Here is a 21,831-nt window from a genome sequence, read left to right on the forward strand (position 1 = left end):
TAATACAAAATCTCTCTTAACTATAAATGCATATAAAGAGAACGTCTGAAGACCTTTGAAACTTTTATTCGAATCGTCAATTATTATTGGAGCTCATTAATACAGAAATTGCAATTAGTAAGTAATTGAATATCAAATATTAAGCTAGCCACGCATAATATGTGAAAGAAGAATATTTAATTCATGTAACACGATTTAATTGATTGCATGAATGTTTGACACCTAAGCTCGACGACGTTCAATATTTATGTGGTATTGTACGTTTTATGTCTCAAGAAACAGCTCCGACCTGAAGTAATTTCAATTTAAATGAATTTCATATACGAGACACGCAAGTGGTCGATATTCTTACGAATGTATTAGCATGTTTTCACTATGGCTGAGTTATACAGAGGGTGCTCTGTGTATTATGGTCACTTAAGATATCGTCTTCAATATGTACTTGAATCTGACGAAAAGTGAGTTTCACGTATTGATTTATCTTAAAGATACCGCCAAGATGATAAGAAAAATTGTTCTTGTTTATTCTTTCAAGATATGCTTCTTTATTCAATTATTTTAATCACTTTTTATTTCAATTTATCATTTTGAAATTTCAAATTTTTCAACAAAAAATTCAAAACACCACATTTATTATGAGACAAGTTAGTGAAAACGCATTTGTGCAGAAATTATTTAACAATATACGTGAATAAAGTAAGTGCTGCCAACTATCGCAGAGGATAGGAAGCTTAAAGTAAAACAATATCTACTCGCGTAGCAAATGCATAAAATATTGCCTTACCCATAAATAATCTATACATTTTTAATATTATTCTCGACTATTAAATTCCAATAAAACAAAAAATACTAGAAATACTCCAATATTCCATAACAAAAAACCAGACACGCGAGAAATTTAAAAAATAACTAACGTTATTGACAAATATTTAAATTCTGGATGACAGATTGCAATATAAAACCAATACTACAAGTGTAGAAAAAATACTTACACATCTATGAAAATATAAAAGATATATAAAACGAGGATATTTAAAAATTTACTAAAAAAAGTATTTCAAACAACGTGGATAAAACATAGCTTTACGAAATTATTAGCAACTAATATTTGTGCACGAGAAGACGTATTAAACTGTACATGAAAAACGTATGAGAATTTTCTAATAATTTATTATTTTGTAATGTCAGACTTACGGAACTTGAATCGGGTTTCAAATAAAACACTGTTTTCTTTGTTTTCTGGTTTCGTGAAACTTCCGTCTCTGCTAGATGCAACACGTAGGTGTCAACCTGTTTGGACAGTGGCCAAAGATTTTCCGTTTAGAAACGGGAATAGCTAGTTACAGATGTTTCCTCTTAGTTCCACTTGGCGGCAATGCGATTACCATTCGTCGATGCTCACTACGCTCTCTCCACATGTTTCTGGGTAGTAACAAACCGATAGACGGAAATTCGTCCATCGGATGAACGCGTAAGTGATTTCCGGATTTACTCGAAGAGAAACACCATAGAATAAAAAGGCCAACTTTTTATTCTATTGTTCTTAAAGGATCGGTTATTTGCAAATATTCTGATACATTTATGATAACAAGTTTTGCTAATAATACAAAATAATACAATTTTTAATCAATAATAGAATTAGTTTTGCTAGTAATAAAATTTGATTTTAAGTGGAGAAATATTCTTATTATCTATTAATGTTTTTTTAGATCGTGACGTATGTGTACTGTATGTTGCATATCTAATTTTTCTTAATAAAGATATAATGAAGTTACAATAAAGTAGATGTTTCAAAATTTGTTCTTGTTTTTAAAAAAAGGAGGAGTCTCATCCTCTGACTAGTGAAGTGAAAAATATTAAATGAAACAAATATGACGAAGGAAGAGTTACACAACATTTTTTTCAATTGTAACAAACTTATTCTTGAAGAAATTAATTTGAGAAAAACTCATTTCATCATTTTTTTTAATTACGTTTATTCCCCACGAAATTTGTCAATCATACGAAAATCTCTCAAATGGAGGTATATTTTTACGTCGACTTGTACGATAAAAGTAGCTTCTACTTGAGAAAAGCTGAAGGTACAGAAATATCATCCATCACCTTCAAAGAGATTAACTTGAATTGTTTTAATATAGTTACATTACACATCGATCGGTTTCGTTCAATAATAGGTCAGTCATTCTTCAAACTGAAAATTGTTACAGTTCTCAATGCAACTTATACGAACTGGGTGGCCTCCTTTGTGAGTTATATTCGACACAGCTAACCCTTACGTGCACAAGTGTGCTTTAAGACGTATTATCAACTTAACATTAAAATACAACCTAACGTCAAAGTATCTGTTTAGTATATACGTAACGACAGAGGCTACTATATTGAAAGCTATAACCCAGGTACCTAATTCTAGCCAATACTTTGTACTTTCAGAATAATAATTAAAAAAATATTTCTTCTCAATATGTTTTTTTAATAACTACACTGTGGATGTTTATGCATTTATAGAAGACTTAAATGTGTAAAAAAGTGTAGAGTGCACGTAATTTGTAAAAATATACAAACTATTAAACCTAGGAAATCGTTACAATATTATTTTTGGAGAATGAAGAAGATATCTGTTTAGACTTCAATTTTTTAGTCGTGCTTAGAAAGATTTGAGTTCACATAAACATCTATAGTCTATTAATATTATATTTGATTCTATACTAAATTTCAACAAGAGACCAAACCCTTCTTACGTTAATATCGAAACAGTACAAATATAATCTGAAATTTATGCCGTCACCTTTAACAAGTTGGAACACTCTTTTACGACGAGATTGATTGGAATAGATAAAAAAAAGTCGATGGTCAGAGTATTAAACGAAACATAAGGGGATTAATGTTCAAAGCATAAGCGCGCCTACCATGAGTGCCAGTGTGAACATAATCGTGTAAAGTTAGGGATTGACTTGTAAGTACGTGTAAGCCGTAAAAACGGACTCGATCGTGCTCATGCTGTCGCAATCTAGTTAGTAGAGTACCTCGTTATCTGTCTGATTACATTAACGACAAGGAGGGCACTGCTGGCTAAGTAACATCGTGCAGGTAACTTGCACAGTTATATGATGGTATTAGACGTAGTTCAGTGCTAGGGAGGTTGAATCAGAAAGGAAAATCAAGAATCGTTTCAGGGCTTGGTTCGTAAAATGGCGGGCAGCGTGATCATTGGGCAGCGAGGAAATACCGTTTATGCTGACAAGTGCATTTAGCTCTTTCAATACGACTTTGACCAATGATATCATAAATATAAAATTTATTATATTTAAAATATGAAGATAGTAAAAATTTATTACTGTACACGTAGTAGAGATAGATGCATACAATGTTTCAACATTTTAGTACTTCATGAAATTTATAGGGATATTTCAGCTGGTTTGAAAGGATTAATCTTTTGAATTGGTAATCAAATAGAATTGAATACTCTATTGAGTTTATGTGGAATAGTTATAATTATAAACACTAAAAGTAAAGTATTAATCTGTCTTACCTATTTTTGAATCTATATTTTATTCTATTCTTATTTTATTTTGACATTCAGTAAATCTAACATGTAGCTCTGTGACTAATTTTTATAATTTTATAATTCATCGATATAAATAAAAATTATTTTTTAATATTATTGAAAGCAAGTCGTGTATTTAACTTAAATAAAGCTTACAGACTTACTTGTAATTAATAAATAACACTTCATTGAAAACTACGTTATAAATATTCAATTCCCTTATATTAAAATTTTAATTTAATAATATTAAATTTAAAATTTCTCAAAACGGATTCCTGAATGTATTTCCAGAAAATATGACAAATATTTTTATCATATACTTAGCATAATCATTTGCAAATTTAAAAATATGAGTATTTCTACATAAGTACAGGTATTTATTTCTACAAAAATTTGATTACTATCATGAATGTCTACCAACATTCCAAGGTTAACATCAATCTAAATTCATGAATATTAATGTAACTACGACGTCGTATTTGTGTGGGTAGAATGAAATATCATTCAGAAACAGATGTTTCACTACATATAATTGCGAAGTATTTAAAATGGTGCCAGCAATAAGAACATGCACAACTATAATATCTACTTATTGTTGGCTATACTTTGTATTCGCAATTAGTAGACTTCAATGTTCCGCAAAGTAATATTTGAACCTTACTCTAGATACGTGACGTCTGAATGAGTAATGAACAACTGTTTGTTAAATGTTGCATACGTGAGACACTTAATGAAGAAGACACTTCAGTCCTCGGTAAGCACTTCACAAGAGTTATACAATAGAACGGTAGTGTTTCGTGTTAGTCATCATTTTCAAAATTTATGTTATAAGTTAGCTAAATTCAGAAAATTTATATTTTAATATAAAAACCATTCAAATTTCTGTTTTTAATTCTCCATTATTCAGTTAAATGTGACTATTACTGTAGAGAAGTTTGTAAAAAAAGTGTATTAACAGGAATTAAACAAATAAAATACAGAAGAAAAACAAAAATAAAAATGGAGAACCAAAAATAACTTTTACCATAGTGTACAATATAATTATTTAAAAAACTATTTTTTATATTTAATTGAAATACCTATATTTACGACTATGTTTTAACTTTTAACGATTATGGAGTCAAATTTCAATGTGAAAATTTCTATAAAACACTATTACTTAAATTGTCTTATGTGGAAAATATTTTGTACGTACCTAAATATGCACTAATAATTAAAAATCTAATGATAATCCTATAATCTTTGTGGCGAAATGTGAAACATGTTTCGCAGAATTGTCTTCAATTGGACCATAGAGATTTAATTATCTTGGGCATCTGCAGGTACGTGCTAGTTTATTGAAGCTGGCAGTGTTTCGGCCACGCGAAGAGAAAGTGACAGATGAGGTATAACGATCGATAGTCAGACACTGGTGGATCCTATCTGAATATTCCCACAGATTTCAATGCACCTTCAAAGGTAAATTACTCGAATTTGAGCTACACTGTTCAATCCTGTGTGAACTTTTCCTCATAATCATCCTCGTTATAACAATTTTACGCAATACTCGTACATTTTGTAACTAACTCATTACAAAAGAATAAAGAAGAAGAAATAAAACTCTTCTTCAAACTGCAGTCACAAGCTACACATTTTTACTTCATCTAAAAACTCTATAAATCGAACGAGAGCTGAATCAATACAATTACAAGTACACTAGAACTACATTTATACTAACTTCATTTGTTGGAATGAAATTTTACTCAATAACCGATGTAGTGAACTTCTACTAAACTCTTGTTATCAGAGCCATTATCGAGCATAACTTCAGTTATATGAACACTTATGTGACTCGTACTCGAACGTTATAAATTTATAGATTTTAATGTTTTATAACATCATGAACCGTTAGAAGTATATACTTATATTATTAATTCATTCAAAACAGTTCATAGTGTTTTTCTATATTTCAATTTCAAAATAAATTCTTCTAAAGAAATTTGTAAATTAATAACCAGAAAAGAAGAGGTTATTGAATAAAGCAATAATTACAGTATTAATTGAAAGAAATCACAATTACAAATATTTCATATTGAATTTCGTTTAAAAGAAGCAGCACGAACTTTTCTGTTGACAATAAGCCGCGAATTTTTCGTTTCGCGGATTTCCAGCCTCATTAACAGTATATTATTCATGTACAATTATTATGGCAACGCCCACTGTGACTTTATAATTGGAGTTACAAATCGTCTTTTATGAGGACATATTTATAAATTACAATTTTTCATTTATATACAACGAGCAACATTTTCTCTATCGCATGATTTTGTTTCTTCATGCACAGGATTCGTTGTTGCTGTATTTACATTTACTCCACATAATTTAGAATCAAATTCAAAGAATATTCATTTAGGGCAAAGGTGTAAACTGAGAGATCGGGCAAAATTAGAATCACTGTCATTCAATCAATGCAGAAACCGTGAACACATTATCTGACCCTATTGACCCAAAACCTATTCCTCGGATGGAAAAGTAAGAGATAATAAAGAGGACCAGCGAATCCAATTATCTACACGAACGATTCATCCGAAATATCTTATCTGTCTAATGTGTTTGGATAAAGGAAATTCTACTGCCTTTAAATATCCAATTGTTAATTATTGACTTTCTAGTTAGATGGCAGAACTTGATATTTAATAGTTTTCTAATTTTTCACTAAAGCGATTTTAAAATTAGATACAACAATAGGTATAAATTCACATGTGATAAATTGCTACCATGTTTTTTTTAAACTACGTAATATACAGTATACAGATGTGATTTTTTCAGATTGATAGATCTAATCTAGGTACACATAGAGGAGTACGTATCTCAATTTTGAAAAAAGTGACATATCAGCTTTTGTCATCTGACTACAGAACTATGAACCTTTAATTGCTCTGAAATATCTAACAATAAATCGCACACATTCCATCAAAGCTTCATATGATGTCTAAGCATTTAGATTCCATCAAAATGACATTGATTAGTCTCCAATTAGTCCACGAAAGGCTGACGGAAGAAAAGATAGATAAGAAAGTTTGGAACACTGGGATTGGAGTACGCCCAGAAGAGAAGGAAGTAACAGGCGAGTGGAGGCAAGGATGAAGGTGATGGCAGTAGCGTAACTGCCAGAAGGGGAATGTACAGCTACCAGCAGCCGACGCCAGTATCGACCAGTCGCACACGCGTACATCTACATCTCGTCTGGATGGTCGGAAACGATTCCTCTGCGATTATTCGATCCATCAGGTTACTACTCCCTTTCTCGTGAGAGTCAAACGTCGGATGCGAAAGCTCTAGCTTGATCGATGTACAAATACAGACCAAAGATTACGCGACAGAGCAGGGTGAACGACAACGCACTTGCCAGAATCGATTGCGTTCACTCAAACGTATAGTTGGCACTTGATCCACTGGTGCTAACGCATATTTTTTATATCTACCAGTATCATAAATAATTTTGCTAGTTTTAGCTTTTTGCCAGTATTAAAAATATTGTATTTATCTTAATCTTAAATATGATAATAAAGTTCTTGATGAATATAACTTTTATCAGTATGTACTTCTATTAGTTAGTTTTGCTGACAAAATAAGTATAAGGGAGTAGAGTAGAGAGAAAAATGTGGGTAGAGTTAGATAGATAAATAATAGGTGCAATTTTTTCTCTTACAAAATGAATCGGTCGTAAGTTCAACTTGAATAGATTATATCTTTCAGTATTTATGGAAATTCTTTTTTCTATTATTTACTGATTTGCTAGAATGTTTTATAGAATAAATGGGTATCTGGTAGCTTTTCTTTCTCAGATAGGTAGAAGAATATATAACCCTCTTTCTTGTTTGTTTCTTTTTTCAAGTAAAATGGCAAAAAAATTGTTGCATTGCAAAAACGAAAGAAGAAATTCAAATACTAAATTATTGCAAAAATGTTGGCTGTAAAGTACTGAAAAATCTATGGAACTACAGAAGCACAATATTCTCTTACTATAAACTTGTTGCTATATTTGTATAGCTTGAAAATAACGAGAAAAAAATTTTGCTTGTCTACACTGTTACTTATACCTTCGATAAAAGCAAAGTGGACTACTCTAAGCATGAGTTAACTATACACTCGTTCACTATACACTCATCAGTGACCTATTAGCCTATAGAAGAAGTACTGTACCTAATTATAGACTATTTTTTTACCATATTCTCACAACTCATTAACAATAATGTCACAGCAAATTATACATGCCTGAGGTCAAGTCACATGCTACATATTTACATATTCACCTCATCAAATAAATCTGTAAGAGCGTATGAAAGTTACCCTCATTTCCGTTTAAATAAATCAAGAATACATTATACATGGTAACCAACTCATAACAAGAGAATACTATAATTGCACCTAATCTACTCGATGCAGAGTTAATTATGCACCAATAGCTGTGGACTACACAATCAGCGAGGCAGACCTCCCAAAAGCTTATAAGGTGTCGAACGATGCTACTCATTACCAGGTGTTTTCTTCGCATGATAAATAACCTCACATCATAACTGGCCATGTTTCATGAGGAAAAAGAGTCACAGAGGAAGCTGTGACCACAGAAAAAGAAGACGAAAGGCAGTAGAATCGTTGAGGTGCAATCTTCATGGATTATCGGGTTCAAAAGGCTTAATACACAAAGACCGCCCAAGGCAGGTGGATACGATGAAGTTGAGAGGGTGTGTCTCAGGAAAAAAGGGGATGAATAGCGGTGAAACGAAAGGGGTCCGCGATAACTGTTGATCTCTTGCCGTCTCTGCCCTTGAACGGCGGAAGCAGGACAGAAATGAGCATGTGATATTATCTCGATGACAATAAGACTTCCAATACGGCATTTACCCAGCAATCGATCGACTAAAATGTCCCTTTGTGCCGGCCCCTGGTCTTCTATCGTGACGATCCAGGATTGGACAATGCCACCCAATAACGTAAATTAACCAGTCGGGGATTCCCTAGCCGATGTACCCTCGACACCGTCGTTCTTACATCATTCTGTCACGGAGAGGTTAAAATACGGCAGCTTCCTTTGCGTAAATTGTTTCATACGGTCAACCATGAAAATCGCATTCGGGACTTGGGTTTGTTCAGTGGCGTGTTGCCGCAGTATTCATAGTTTCCTGCATGTACGTCGTGTTCGGTGGAAGGTGTGGTTGATGCTCGCTTTCATTGTACTTTGCTTTCGCGATTTATCCTTCGAGGTGAAATTTTATTTACTGGGCGTGTTTGCTTTATGCATTTCAATATGGGTTACTGTTTGACTTTTGCCCTTCGAAATATACGTAGGTACTGCCAACACGAAGTAGATATATGTAGAAATTAAATGGTGGAAGTACCACGTTTCTGTGAGGATTCAGTCATCATAGGGAAAATCAACAAAATTGATTACTCCAATTTAGCTTCATAATTTATATAATTATCTTGAAAAAATAGTAGTTACCTTAATGTAAGATGGAAATAAATGTAATATTGATTTCCAAATAAACACTGTGTAATTAAAATAATTTAATCATGTAGACACTGTTAATGCCTACGTATTCTTTAATGGAATATTTAAAGAAAATTAAATTCTAATCTAAGAAATCCAAAGAATAAAACAAAATTTGTGCGACGAGTCATTAAAATTACAGCAAATTATTCGGTGCACCGTTTTCTGGAACATTTTTTACTAGTTTCATGGCAGTTATGTTATCGTGGTGGAACGCGCTCCATATCCCCACTTCGCCACTCTTTTTACGAAAGGGTGGATAAAACGCAACGCGAAATTGTGCGCGGCTCGTCATGTCAAGTATAATGACTCTTCCTTCACGGTACGTAACGTCTACCTACGCGCGCGCTATCCAGACTTCATCACAAAGCAGCATATCGGTATAAAAGTAAACAAGAAGTGGCAGCGAAACCATTTTCATATTTTATTTTTCTACAATAAAAATGTCGAAATCGAGCTTTCGTGGAACAAATTTTGCTTGTGCAGGGAACGTGACTATCTCTAATCTTTCTGTGTCATTCAAGTCATTTCTATGTCAAGTACTCCTACCACCTACATCACTGACAATTGAGTATCTATATTCTGTTGCAATTATAAAATGGTAGTACTTTATATGGATTCAACGAAACTCGTTATTCTTTGAACAATATTCCAATTGGACTAGATTAAAAGTTAAAAAAGATATTTGATTTTTCGTTTTCTTCTCGTGGCAAAGAAAAATTTATTGTAGGTGAGGTATTTGGCAGTAATACTCATACCTTTTAGAGTTACACTAATTGTACATAATATAAATACTATGGCAACGATGCAATCAAATTTTAGAAGCACCTACTTTACAAATAAGTAGCATGATTTAAGTTACTTATAAATGTGCAGTGTTCTATGTTTTTAATTTTAATTTTCTTCTCCATTGATGGATAGTATCACATTATTGTAGTATTGCTATTATCGACATTTATAATAATTGAATATTGCAAATGCAGAAATATTTGAAATTCCGATATTAATATTATAAAATATTGAATTACTATGAAAATATCGTTTATTCTTTAAATTGTATCGAATTTTCCGTTTATCGAAGTATTCGAATAATTTCAGCTGTACCTTGAGCGAACGATTAAATTGCTTCGTTAAGAATTTTAACGAGGACGTCATCCAATCTCCGACAGTTTCAGATACACTTGTTGTACCAAAATAAATTATTTGCCAAAGACAGGTTTCACTGCGTGAAGCTTCGATGAATAATTATTCTCTCAGAAGCAGTTGGTGGGACTAATGGAAACCATTTTAAATATAGCTATTACGTTATACTTAATTTCTGTGTAACTAGACGGTCAGCTTTCTTTGTACAAAAAATGTTTATTTATATCATATTGAGGGAAAGTAGATTAAACATTATATCGAGCTAAATTATCTTAGTAAATACGAATGAAATTCTGAAATATTATTTGAAGAAAAAGAAACATAGACCATTTATTTTAAGACTTTGCATAAAAATATTACGATTAATAAATACAATTAAATAAACATCAGTCATAAACTTGATATTTCATTGTTTGTATATTCTAAGTCTTAGAAGTCTTAAATTTAGGTCAAACTTTTGTTCTTAAACATGCAACGAAGAGTCCAACATCTAAACGTCACAATACGCCATAAAACGTGATAAACTATAGTCAGACATAATAAGAAAGACGACATATTTGTTTCCCCTTCTGGAAAACCTACGCAAATAGTAGAACGATTAATTAATCGATATTCTTATAGTCCAGATTTCATTGTATAAACCCCTTAACATGTAACTTTTCTTCACTTAAAATCTGAAAAATTAATAATTCCCTTTTGCAGAATATAAAATTCCAGTTATAAGTGTTTATTAAGGGGTTTAAAAAAATTATAGCTATTTTGATCATTTACTCACTCTTAAAAATCTGTAGTATCGATCAACGATAAGTCGTCCAGTTACTTTTTTTTAATAATTCATCTCATGGTGACCTCCATGATCTCCTTCGTGGACCCCTTTATGTGGGTTGTATAATATAAAAAATGTTATGCACCAAATACAAAATAGGAAAAGTAAAATAAGTAACATTATTGTATTAAATTTATCCCATCCGAATATTATTTCATTAGCCGATTTAAATTCCTTTTTGTATGCATATGTGGCATTTATATCGGAAATTCTTTCTGTACTTTGATTATTTGACTTCATCTTCAACTTTCATGCAGTTACAGTATCACAAGAAGTATTTTATTGTCGGTTTAACTGCGTTCCTTATACTGACGGCAGACAAAATGATTGAAACGTTGATTATATTCTACACACAAACAAGGAAGCTTGATTAGATAACGTGTGAGCTCAATTGATTAAGAGAATTCCTGTAATCATAGAATAAATTCAGAAGTTACATTTGATGAAATTATTTTAGTGTATTGAGAATGCAATTGATGCAATAATACTCAGAGTATTAAAAAGCAATGAATGTTTGTCCTTTATAGGATAATAAAATCCGTAATGATTAAAATACAGTTGACATACTGCTCTGTTTTATGGTGGATTCATTTTAGACTGAATTAAATGGCAATAATATAATTTATAACGAACTATAATTTCATCGGAAAAAAATGAAAGTAATTTGTATGTCTCTAAAAAACTAATTACAAAATTTTAATCTTTTATTTGTAGCAAAAATTTAATTAAAAGAAGCTTAATTAAAAATTTAATTATAGAATTAAAGATTAACTGTGGAACCTAGTTGAATTAAATAATACTGAAAATATATTCCAACTTTTTTTCATAATCCATACAAATATCTAAGTGTATGTATGTACGATAAACAATAATAAATAACATATATTTTAAATGGTATAAATTGATTTTTAATCATGAGTTGAATTACATATTATGATAGAAATATACAACTTTACGTACAACAGAATATGAATGTATAATAGAAGTGGGTAAAAGAAGAAATCTAAAAGCAACAGTCGTTACTGTCACCGTTGAATCTGTCCCAAGCAAATAGCCAATAACCAAGGGCTGCACCGATTCCTACGGCGACACAAAGCCAGACATTGTACGTCATAAAAATTAACATAAGGAAATACCCTATGATCAGTCGAATCACGTGAATAATTGTTTGAAGAAGGTGTAGCTTAGAAAACAGTAATGCTCTGAAACAATATAGGCTCACGCTGCATTTTTTTATCTTTGATGAGATAGAAATGATATAGCTAATCCTAGACAAACAATGCATGAACTATATTTTAGTTGAGATATTTACTTTTTATACAACAATCAGCTACATACATAAGAACACCGATGCATACGAAGAATATTTTATTGTTTAAGATTAAGATTACTTTGAACGGATTAAAGTTTCAATTAAATTCAATTATTTGCTTCACTCTAATGAACAATTGCATGGTTAAAATATTTTACTGTTACGAAATAAATGTTATTATAGCTATTTTTGCCAGAGCAAACAGATGTTCACAAATAGAAAACAAATATTTTTTATCCATATTTTTCCCTTTTATAAAATAATAAAATGTTACAAAATTGCAAGATGATATGAAAGCTACAATAAAAAATAATAATAGTTTGTGTCGTAATGATATGTTTTATACATAATAAATATACGATTGTAGTATTTATAGAAGAAGAATACATACGTTCTTGATCTTTTTCCTTTACTTTTTAAGAAACGTGCTGAATGAATGCAAAGGTGATCACTATACAGTGTGAGAAAAGAACATACACGTTAATATGAATTAATCAAATAATTTCTATGATAATTATAACAATGTCACTTACTCGTAACTTTTTAAGCCTTCATAGATGGATGTTAAGAGAATAATTCCTATTACTGACCACCCAATTCCTTGACGATCTACCACATTCCATGTATCAAACAAAATAATTTCATTTTCACCAAGGTGAAAGGACATCTAACAAATTTACTTTATGTAATGACAAAATCCGTTATTTGTATTATGACATGCCTATTGCTCACTATTGAAGTACTTACATGCATTTTGTAAGAACCAGTAGAGTTCACTGAACACTTCTAATGATACTGTACTGTCTGATGAGTTCGTTTAGCGCTTTCGTTTCTTTATCAGTCTACAGATATCATATCTGTGTGATCAACTGTACTTTCATTAAATTAAAAAGGGTTAACATTTTTTATAAGCAAAACTAATTGTTAAAGAAACATCTTCGTTAATAAAATGTGTTTAACATTTATAAAAATTAATTATACAACGTGAATTATTTAACTGAATTAACAGAAATATAGAATAATCAAATTGTTATTTAGTCTTACAGAAAGCAATCGAAAATATAGAATGAAATTGATTATTCCCTTACTTCGTTTTCGAAGAAATTCTGTTTAAATATTACCCGAGTGTACGTGCATCGAAGTATGAAATTTTAGGCACTCGAGTAAGATAAACAACAGTCTGACCACTGACTGCATGTATCTACTAGAAAACGTTCTCCACGCCCTACGGCATATGTATACTCTCTTCAAGCGTTTAAAACTGTACTTCAACTACATATGCATTAAACTAATATTCAAACTCAATTTTCTGTAAAGTGAAACCTAATATCAAAAAACTATATCGTATATCTTTAACTGATTTTTTCATCTTTCATCTTTTAGTTTATACCACCCATTTTGTGATATGAGATATTAAGAATTGTATATCTTAAATAATGATTACTTATATAACTTACAAAATTCTCCTCATAACTGAGCCTCGAGATAGAAACACAGTACTCGGCATTATTTCTATAGTTACTCTACATATATTATCTCTCACTTGTTGCCTAAAGGAAATCCTAAAGCCTTGGTCAGACTAGTTAAGTTACTGGAATTGAAACAGTTTGAACGTAAGTGATTTGAAGCAACTTGACCAATGTGAACCTGTTATTTTACTTGACTTGAAACATTCCCTTCAAGTTTCTATTTTGTCTAGGTACGTTTACATTAGGCAAGTTAGTGGAATTCAAGTAGCTTGAATACAAGTGATTTGGGGCAGTTTGACCAATGTGAATGTGTTATATTACTTGACTTGAAACATCTTTTCAATCACCAAGTAAAATTGACGTTCTTTTAACTTTTCCTTGCCTTGAAATACAAATTAATTGATTCAAACCATTTGAATCCAAATAACTTAATTTCTGTAAACACAAACTTGACATCATGCTATTTGAATCTAAGTGGCTTGAATTTAAGTAACTTAAACTCAAGCGGCTGGAATTCAAGTAACTTAACTAATCTGAACGAAGCTTAAGCGAAGAAAACAATATCGCGCTAAATATTACGCTATTCTTAAAATTGTCACACTTTTAAGTGCTCTAAATTGCAGTTGTGCAAAGTTGTCTGGACTGATTACCTAGCTGTCAAAAAAACATCTCTCATCTTAACAATATACATACAAATCATGAGAACAGATCAGTCTATTAATAACTAAGAATAAAGTTGACTACTTTGGAGTACATTGAAACCGCCATAAGTATTTTTAATTTTTTGCTAAGTGCCATTTTTAAAGACACAGGGGTTACAGAGTACAGAATCAAATAGTTGTTATCAACAAATAACATTCTAAGTAAGAATTCTTAAGGATGCAGAACCACAAAAGTAAAATAATCAGAAATTCAAAATAAGAATTCTCTAGGATTTAAATACATATTGCCACGAAAGTAATTTTACGTAAGAATTCTCAAAGATTTAGCACCATAATACCACAGAAGTGAAATAATCAGAAACAATACAAATTTTGACTTCTTCGTGATCAGGCAGCCATTTCACACCACCGTGCGTCGCACAGTATTCGAAATAAAATTATGTAATTAAAGAAGAAAGCAATTACATTTATTAGAAAGATTTCAATGTTACATTCACATTCGTAATTTTAATAATATATGTAAGTAATAAGAAAAATAATAAAGAAAAATGCAGAACAATAGAAAAAAACAATATCGGTCCCAACATTAAAGTTGCATTATAAAAAAAAGTAGCACAAAGTAGCAGCTAATTTTTAGAAAAATTACAGAACTGAACTTAAACTATAAGCTCATGGAAGAATTCTATCAAATACGTCTCAATTCAGCAAGTTCTACTTTAAAAACTAAGACAATTGTAACAAAAAATTTTCTATTTTTGAGTGCATCTAATCAAAATGGTCATAAATTCTTTTAAATCTGTTTACTACGACAATAAAGAACACGTTTTTCTCCACAAAATTCATGAAACATAAATTAACTCAATATTGACATCATTGCTCGTTAAAATAAGAAATATCACCGTCAAACAACATTTTTAAAGACGTTGCAAATTACAGACTTCAGCGCAAGAATAAACAATCTTTAATGGTAAATAAAATTTCAAACAGAAATTCTGAAAAATTGAAAAACTTCATGACGCCAAAGGAATGATCAGAGATGTTCAAAATGTTGACTTCGCGGTCAGGCAGCCGTTTCAGTCCACCGTGCATCATAGGCGTCGCGAAGACCCCATACGTACACACATAGTAGTGGATGTTAAGTTAATCGATTTCTCTTTCTGTCGCTTCGGCAGAGAGGGTGTCCTCCCCGCTTCGCGATCAGCCAAGATGCCCGGCCTGCGTGAACGAGCCGGGCGCAACCTGTGGCTGATCCTGACCGCCGCGCCTCCCTGCGTCCGGAAATTCAGCCACGCTCGATTCTCAAACTCCCTCGGCTCAGTGCCATTCTCGCCGTTCGGCTGCTTGCACGGTGGCCACGAGAGAGACGTCGCGTCTCTCTTCGTGCGAGGGAAGCCTAGTCTCGTCCATCGGAACCAGCGGGGATTAATCAAACGGGCAGCAATGCGATCGCGGCCTGTGCAGCCGCGAACTCGTACAGCCGCGACGAGCCGCCGCGCCGTTTCCCTCGGCCAGAGCCGCGTACATACGCGCACGTAAATATTTCCGCCCGGCACGATGTTTGAGTAGTCGGCGCTGACCTGCCGGTTCCTACGCTGTTGCTCCGAGGAGACGACGCACGGAGACGGTAAGCATGATCGACATCGCGAGCGCGGCCGCTGGATCTTCCCCGATTAAGGGAAGTCCTTCCCTCGACGTATCTCGCGAATCGCTCGCGTTCTCTTCGATCAGCTGAAGGTTAGTCCGAGAATAAGTGCGTACACCCCTCGAGTCGCAGAGTCTCTCTACCCGTTTGTCATTATGCTAAGTTGGGACTCGGAGGTTTGGGATTATGGTGGTTGGAGGATTCTAGATTTGGTTGAGGCGATGGAATTCATTTTTTTCGAATTTCTTAGGCGTGTGTTGGTTGTGCGAAGAGCTTGTCTCTGTATCACTATTTTCGATCGTTTGGAGGGATTTCGCGGCGGCGAGACTGGGCAGGGTCAATGTTCTATCACGATGTGTTCGTGTATCAGGCGCGCACACGGATGCCGTTTGTCGTGTGACTGATAGATGTAGGGTGGTAGGAAAAGTTGTGCATTGTTTCTTTAGTTTTCTTCTTTTTTTCTTTTGGAGAGGCTAGTGGCTGATGTAGGGCGATTCTTGGATGCTTTAATTTTGGACGAATATTCTACTCTGGTATTGAGGGGGTTTTAGGTGTAAGTAGAAAAAGTGAGGAATTCGTCAGACGTGAGCTGACGCTCTTGGCAGTAGTTTGTACAGGGTAGGCGTGGATGATTTACTATTGGTATTATGTAAATTTGATCGTGAGGTCTATGAGAAATTTTGTAATCATTTCATGACACTGAATGATATGTCTTTTTGGAAAGGATTGACTGAAAATTGTGTTTACATAATGCCTAGGTAATATTTCATTTTATGGTTGATCGTGAATCAATGTGGTATTAGATTGTTGAAAATATTTTGTCATTGCTTTTAATTACATCATTTGGTTATGCAGCCTCAGACGATGTTAATAATACAAAAAATATAATGGGAGTTCGGCTTGCATAGTTGCATCTGAAATGAAGACAACGTTTATGTTTAGCACACAATTTCTGAATATATACCTAATATTCTTGAATATCAATAGAAATAGTTGTTTTCTAATATCTACTTGAGTTATATTTACCTGAGAAGACTTTTTCATGTTATCAAATAGTAATTTTGTTCCAAATACTATCCCACTAAAATGAGAAATATTTGAAAATGTTTCTATACTTCTAATTTTGTCTTAAGTGTTCTTTAATATCGATAGAATCAAATGTTTCTCAATATCTGCTATAACAATAATAAATATTCTTTGCACATAATAAATTTAAAAGTCGATATCTGATACTATTGTATCCAGGATGTATTCAAAATTTTAATTTGCTATTCGTAGAGAATATATGACAATTTTATTTAAAATGTGAGTTGCACGTTTATTCCTTTTGTTTTTTACTATCAATAAAAATATACGTGTATATTTCTGTTTATTAGCACTAACAAGAATTGTTTCCAATTTGTCAAATTAAAATTTTTTTTAAAAATAACACCCCAAACAGAATGATTAACATAGAATACTAAAATTATTCACGTACTGAAACCAGAAAATAGTACAAGCATCATCATTATGTACTTATAAGTATAAATTTTCATATTACACAACCGATACTAAATATATATGTTCAGGAAAGACGATTAAAAGCAGCGTATAATAACTGGTCTTGACTGCTATGGTTACTACGCGTTCGTGTGTCATAAGTACTCTCAGGATGCATGTAATCGTTTGAACATTTCGCAAATTGCCGCGATAGAAAATAGACCCTTTTGTATGAAACGATTCCCCTCGATTTGATACGATTACCCTCGATAATCTAAAGCCCTGAATACAGATGAATAGTATAAAGGATTGCAATTGCTTCACTTTTCATATGCACTTTGTACATGGAATATCGTTTCAAGGAAACTTTAGACACCTGTATAAAATTGAGCGTTTGAAAGTGGAATGGAACAAATTTCACTTTGAATAAGAAGTAAAAAATAAATTTGGAATATTTTCTTATTCAAAAACTCTAAATCTATGAAATAAAACTGTCTTTCAGGCTGATGGAGATATGAAACAATAATAGGATTTAATTTTCAGATAAAATTTATATAATTGAAACTAAAGAAATATTTTACGAGAACTACCTATCATGTTTTAGCATGTTAAGAAATTGTTTCACAATAACTAAAACAGTAGAAACTGTTTTAAGTTTCTGCAATTACGTATTAGGTAGAGATAGTTCTAAATAGAGGCCAATTAAACCAGTTTTTTCAATAATATTGTAAATATTTACTTAACAGAAATAATCGTAATTCTATATGCATGTTCAGCAGAAAATACTGACACTAAATAAATAAATGTCAAGTATAAACACATTTACATACCGCATGACTAATTTGGAATATTTATGAAAGTCATGTTCATCATTAGTTACTAATGTATAATATACAAGTTTAACATAACACCTAAATATTTAAAAAATATTTTTTCGTTAAATTTTGGGTTTAAAACGCTTACTTAAATACAAATATTTAAATAATTTTTTGAAATATTAAAAGAAATAGATGTGACAATTTTGTCTTAGATTACATTTTATATAATTACGTACTTAATGATATTATCTAATGGTTAAATTGTTTTGACTTAATTTTTATGAGGTTGTGATATAAGTCACGTTTCAAATGTTCATAATTTATGTGGCTTTTTTTTACCAGAAATGACAAAAGAATGATCGTGATTATCATATCCTAGCACAAGTGCCTCCGTAAAAATAAAACTGGAAAATGACAACTTTCGAACAGTGAATACAATTTAATTCTCATAGACTAGAACCATGTTTTCAGCGATGTTCTCTTTGTTAACTTATGTACTTCAGTCAATATACTTCCTTGAATGCTTTAGAATAGACCTCGACGGTAGCAGATAAATAGTTGCTGCCAGAAAAGACAGTATGTAGCTGTATGTGTGGATTATGAAACGAGATGATCTACTCGACAATACTGATATTCTCCTAGTGTTTGAATTACTTTAGTAACAAAATATAAAAACTTTAATAAATAAAATCTTTCAGTTCTAAAATTTTCTCTAAATTCTTGTAACTTCAAGAATAGCACTTCTTCTTTTCATATATCCTTCTCCCTCTTCACAAAAATATATCTCTGGCATGCAAATTCATTTTAACAATGTTACGATAGTTAGTATAACTAACTCAGTGTTGTAAAAAATTATGGAGTTCGTCTCTTCTTCTTCTCTTATCGCTAGTACAGTGAATAACTGAAAATCTGAATACCAAATATCGTGGGTATTCTTGACTCAATTAAGCGTACTACTGTATTCCTACTCATCAACAATAAATTGAATAAAATAATCAATCTTGCTAGGGGCACAATCATAAGCAAATGATATCTTCATACATTGCACATAGAACAACACAAAGAGTTATTTCAACACATTTTTACTTTGGCAATTAAAAAACATTTGTTCCTTTCATTTCATGACAAAAGATTAACTTACTATTTTGTGTTTCGATATTAAAATCAATATATTCTACTTTGCATTTATACTTAGAATTTGTTTCACACTTTCATAATACCAGCTTAGTATTTTAGTCGAGATGTGACACCCATGCATTTCATGGGCAGTTATGTTAATGGAATACAGCAACCACACAGTGTCGCTACATGAGAACGTTCTTCAAGTTAAGCACTTTCGTTTAACACACTATTTACTTCGTGATTTATTTTGAATTCCTTATAAGAGTTTCACCAGGTTTATTTTCTGTTCTGTAAGTGTGAAAAACTCCACCTTAAAGGCAGTAAGAGAAAATCCAAGAGCAAGTGTCAGGAGAATGAAAACAGCTTTCGTTGATTGAAAAACTTTTGAGAAATTATTACTGTACTTATTTTATATCTAGAGTGCAAATCTTGGCTTCTCAAAATAAGTCTCGATACCACATTTTATGATATATATTTTATCTATCAATGAAATAGATTACGAGGAACAATATTTCTTTTAATTACTGAAACTAGCGATGAACACTTTTTTCACATACTAGATACCTATTTAATATGACGAGTTAAAGTACATGTTCATATTAACTCAGTTTTTTATGTTTAGTTTAAAAAATATTTATAACTTACAAAAATCGGGAAAACAATGTATAAAGCTTTCTATACTGTACTATAAATCTTTTTTATAGTGGATTTGCTATACCCATATCATAAAATACTGTGACACTGTATTAACTGAATTATAATTGCATTAACTGAAGATTAAATATTTAAATGAATATCTTAGGAAACAAATTTATAAAAGGGATGATTTTAGTATTTTAAGAAAAATAGGCTGTTGAATCTAGTTCAAAACTTGTCCATGTTGTCATTGAATGCATCAGTTTTATTGAATGCAACTTGAACTTATCGATGACCTGACTTTTTCTGGAAGATTACAAATGTGGGTTAGACGTGATAGATTTCTAACTCGTTTTATACGCATTATAAGAGAGTACTTAAATGAGATCTCTGGTGAAAGGTGGATTGGAGGAGGTGAACTGGTTGCATGGCACACTTGAGCCCCTAATTTAAGTACACTCGACTCTTTCTTATGGAAATATATGTATGAAAAACCTAGAACATGCTTCACCGATAAACGAAGTACAAGAATTACACAAGTGAGTTCAAGAAGCCTGTCGAAAAATTCGATAAAAAATAAATTCAGTAGATAATCTTTAAAGAACTTAATCTGGTGTGCAGGGAGTGCAAATGAAATTGTAAATAAGGAAAAATACGAATGTGTCAATGTTGAAGTTAGAACGTAATAAAATAATCCTCTGTTTCCACTCTACATGCAGTGAACAGCAACTGAGAAATCACTCGCATTACCGCCTTCGAAAGCCACTGCTAACTCCAACAGAGTTAATTTTTCGATTCATCTTTATTTACTCAGCTTAGTGAGAACTATTTGCTCTGTAAGCCCTGTACCCTTTTTTAGAATCACTCTGCACAAGAAGTATGGTTACAGTATTTCATTATCTATATAAAAGAGTTAAAAATGTAAATTATTGGCAAAGTTTAAAATCAATCGATTTCGAGGAAATTGTTTTTTCAAACACATTGGTCTGTTAAATCAGAGTAACTTGAATATTTGGTTCACAAATTTTACTGAGATTTTTTAATTATCATTAGTTCTCTTAACGAGTACAAATTAATTTATAAATCTAACGAAATATCCGATAATGAAAACGAATTGGTGGTATTGAAAGCGGGGAGAAGGATCGTCCATAATTCTTGTAGTCTTTTCGCTTGCTTCAATTTTCATTAGAACTGTTTCACTAAAACAGTAGTTTAAAGCGAAAGCTCAATACAAGTAGGTACTAATCCAGCATCTGTTGCATGAATAAGTTTGCACGGTTTTTGTATACGCTTCAGGGAACAGCTAACCAAGGGGACGCAGGAAACCTCTGCGAAAATATAGGAACATATAATTAACGTCTTTAAAAATAACATCAAGGAACATGTTCAGAGAATGTGCAACGTGCGTTCACACTGACCTACTATGGACACAATGTAGAGTAATTATAAGTCCAATAAAATCAATAGAAGTTTATGGGTGCTCTCGTTGTTGGTGACAAAAAGATAACACCACTTGGTTTTGCAAATAAACATATACGATATATGAGAGAAAAAAATGTGTTGACGAATAAAGAGTAACACAATTCAATCCATTAACTCAGGAACTAGAGAATCACGAGTAATTGGTTTAGGAAATTTGGATAAT

At 32.0% G+C, this 21,831-nt stretch overlaps 2 protein-coding genes across 10 annotated transcripts in view; one reads left to right on the forward strand and one right to left on the reverse strand.

Moving 5' to 3' along the window:
- The first annotated feature begins 4,614 nt into the window (after positions 1-4,614).
- The window catches only part of LOC143185439 (endoplasmic reticulum aminopeptidase 1), a 39,151-nt gene continuing 21,934 nt past the window's right edge, over positions 4,615-21,831 (forward strand). For 8 of the 9 annotated variants that reach the window (XR_013002907.1, XR_013002909.1, XR_013002910.1 and 5 more), the window contains exon 1: positions 15,832-16,113. The gene's annotated coding sequence lies outside the window, so the exon portion shown is untranslated. Of the gene's footprint in view, positions 4,732-4,866; positions 5,003-15,831; positions 16,114-21,831 lie in introns of those variants that run through there. The other variant, XM_076388435.1, reaches the window with a different exon arrangement.
- LOC143186250 (protein SLC31A2) lies at positions 12,050-13,111 on the reverse strand. Its single transcript, XM_076389820.1, has 4 exons — positions 13,106-13,111; positions 12,892-13,025; positions 12,750-12,809; positions 12,050-12,248 (listed from the first exon to the last, which is right to left on the reverse strand). The coding sequence occupies exons 1-4, from the start codon at positions 13,109-13,111 to the stop codon at positions 12,050-12,052; spliced, it is 399 nt and encodes a 132-aa protein (XP_076245935.1).

This window comes from Calliopsis andreniformis, chromosome 12, assembly GCF_051401765.1.
Source record: "Calliopsis andreniformis isolate RMS-2024a chromosome 12, iyCalAndr_principal, whole genome shotgun sequence".
NCBI classification, from domain to species: Eukaryota; Metazoa; Arthropoda; class Insecta; order Hymenoptera; family Andrenidae; genus Calliopsis; species Calliopsis andreniformis.

Excerpts from the sequence above, each read along its gene's own strand:
- LOC143186250 (XM_076389820.1), bottom strand. Across the intron at positions 12,810-12,891 it reads GAAGGCTTAAAAAGTTACGA|TGATCACCTTTGCATTCATT; the intron begins GTAAGTGACATT and ends CACACTGTATAG. Across the intron at positions 12,249-12,749 it reads AAAGGAAAAAGATCAAGAAC|AGCATTACTGTTTTCTAAGC; the intron begins GTATGTATTCTT and ends ATATTGTTTCAG.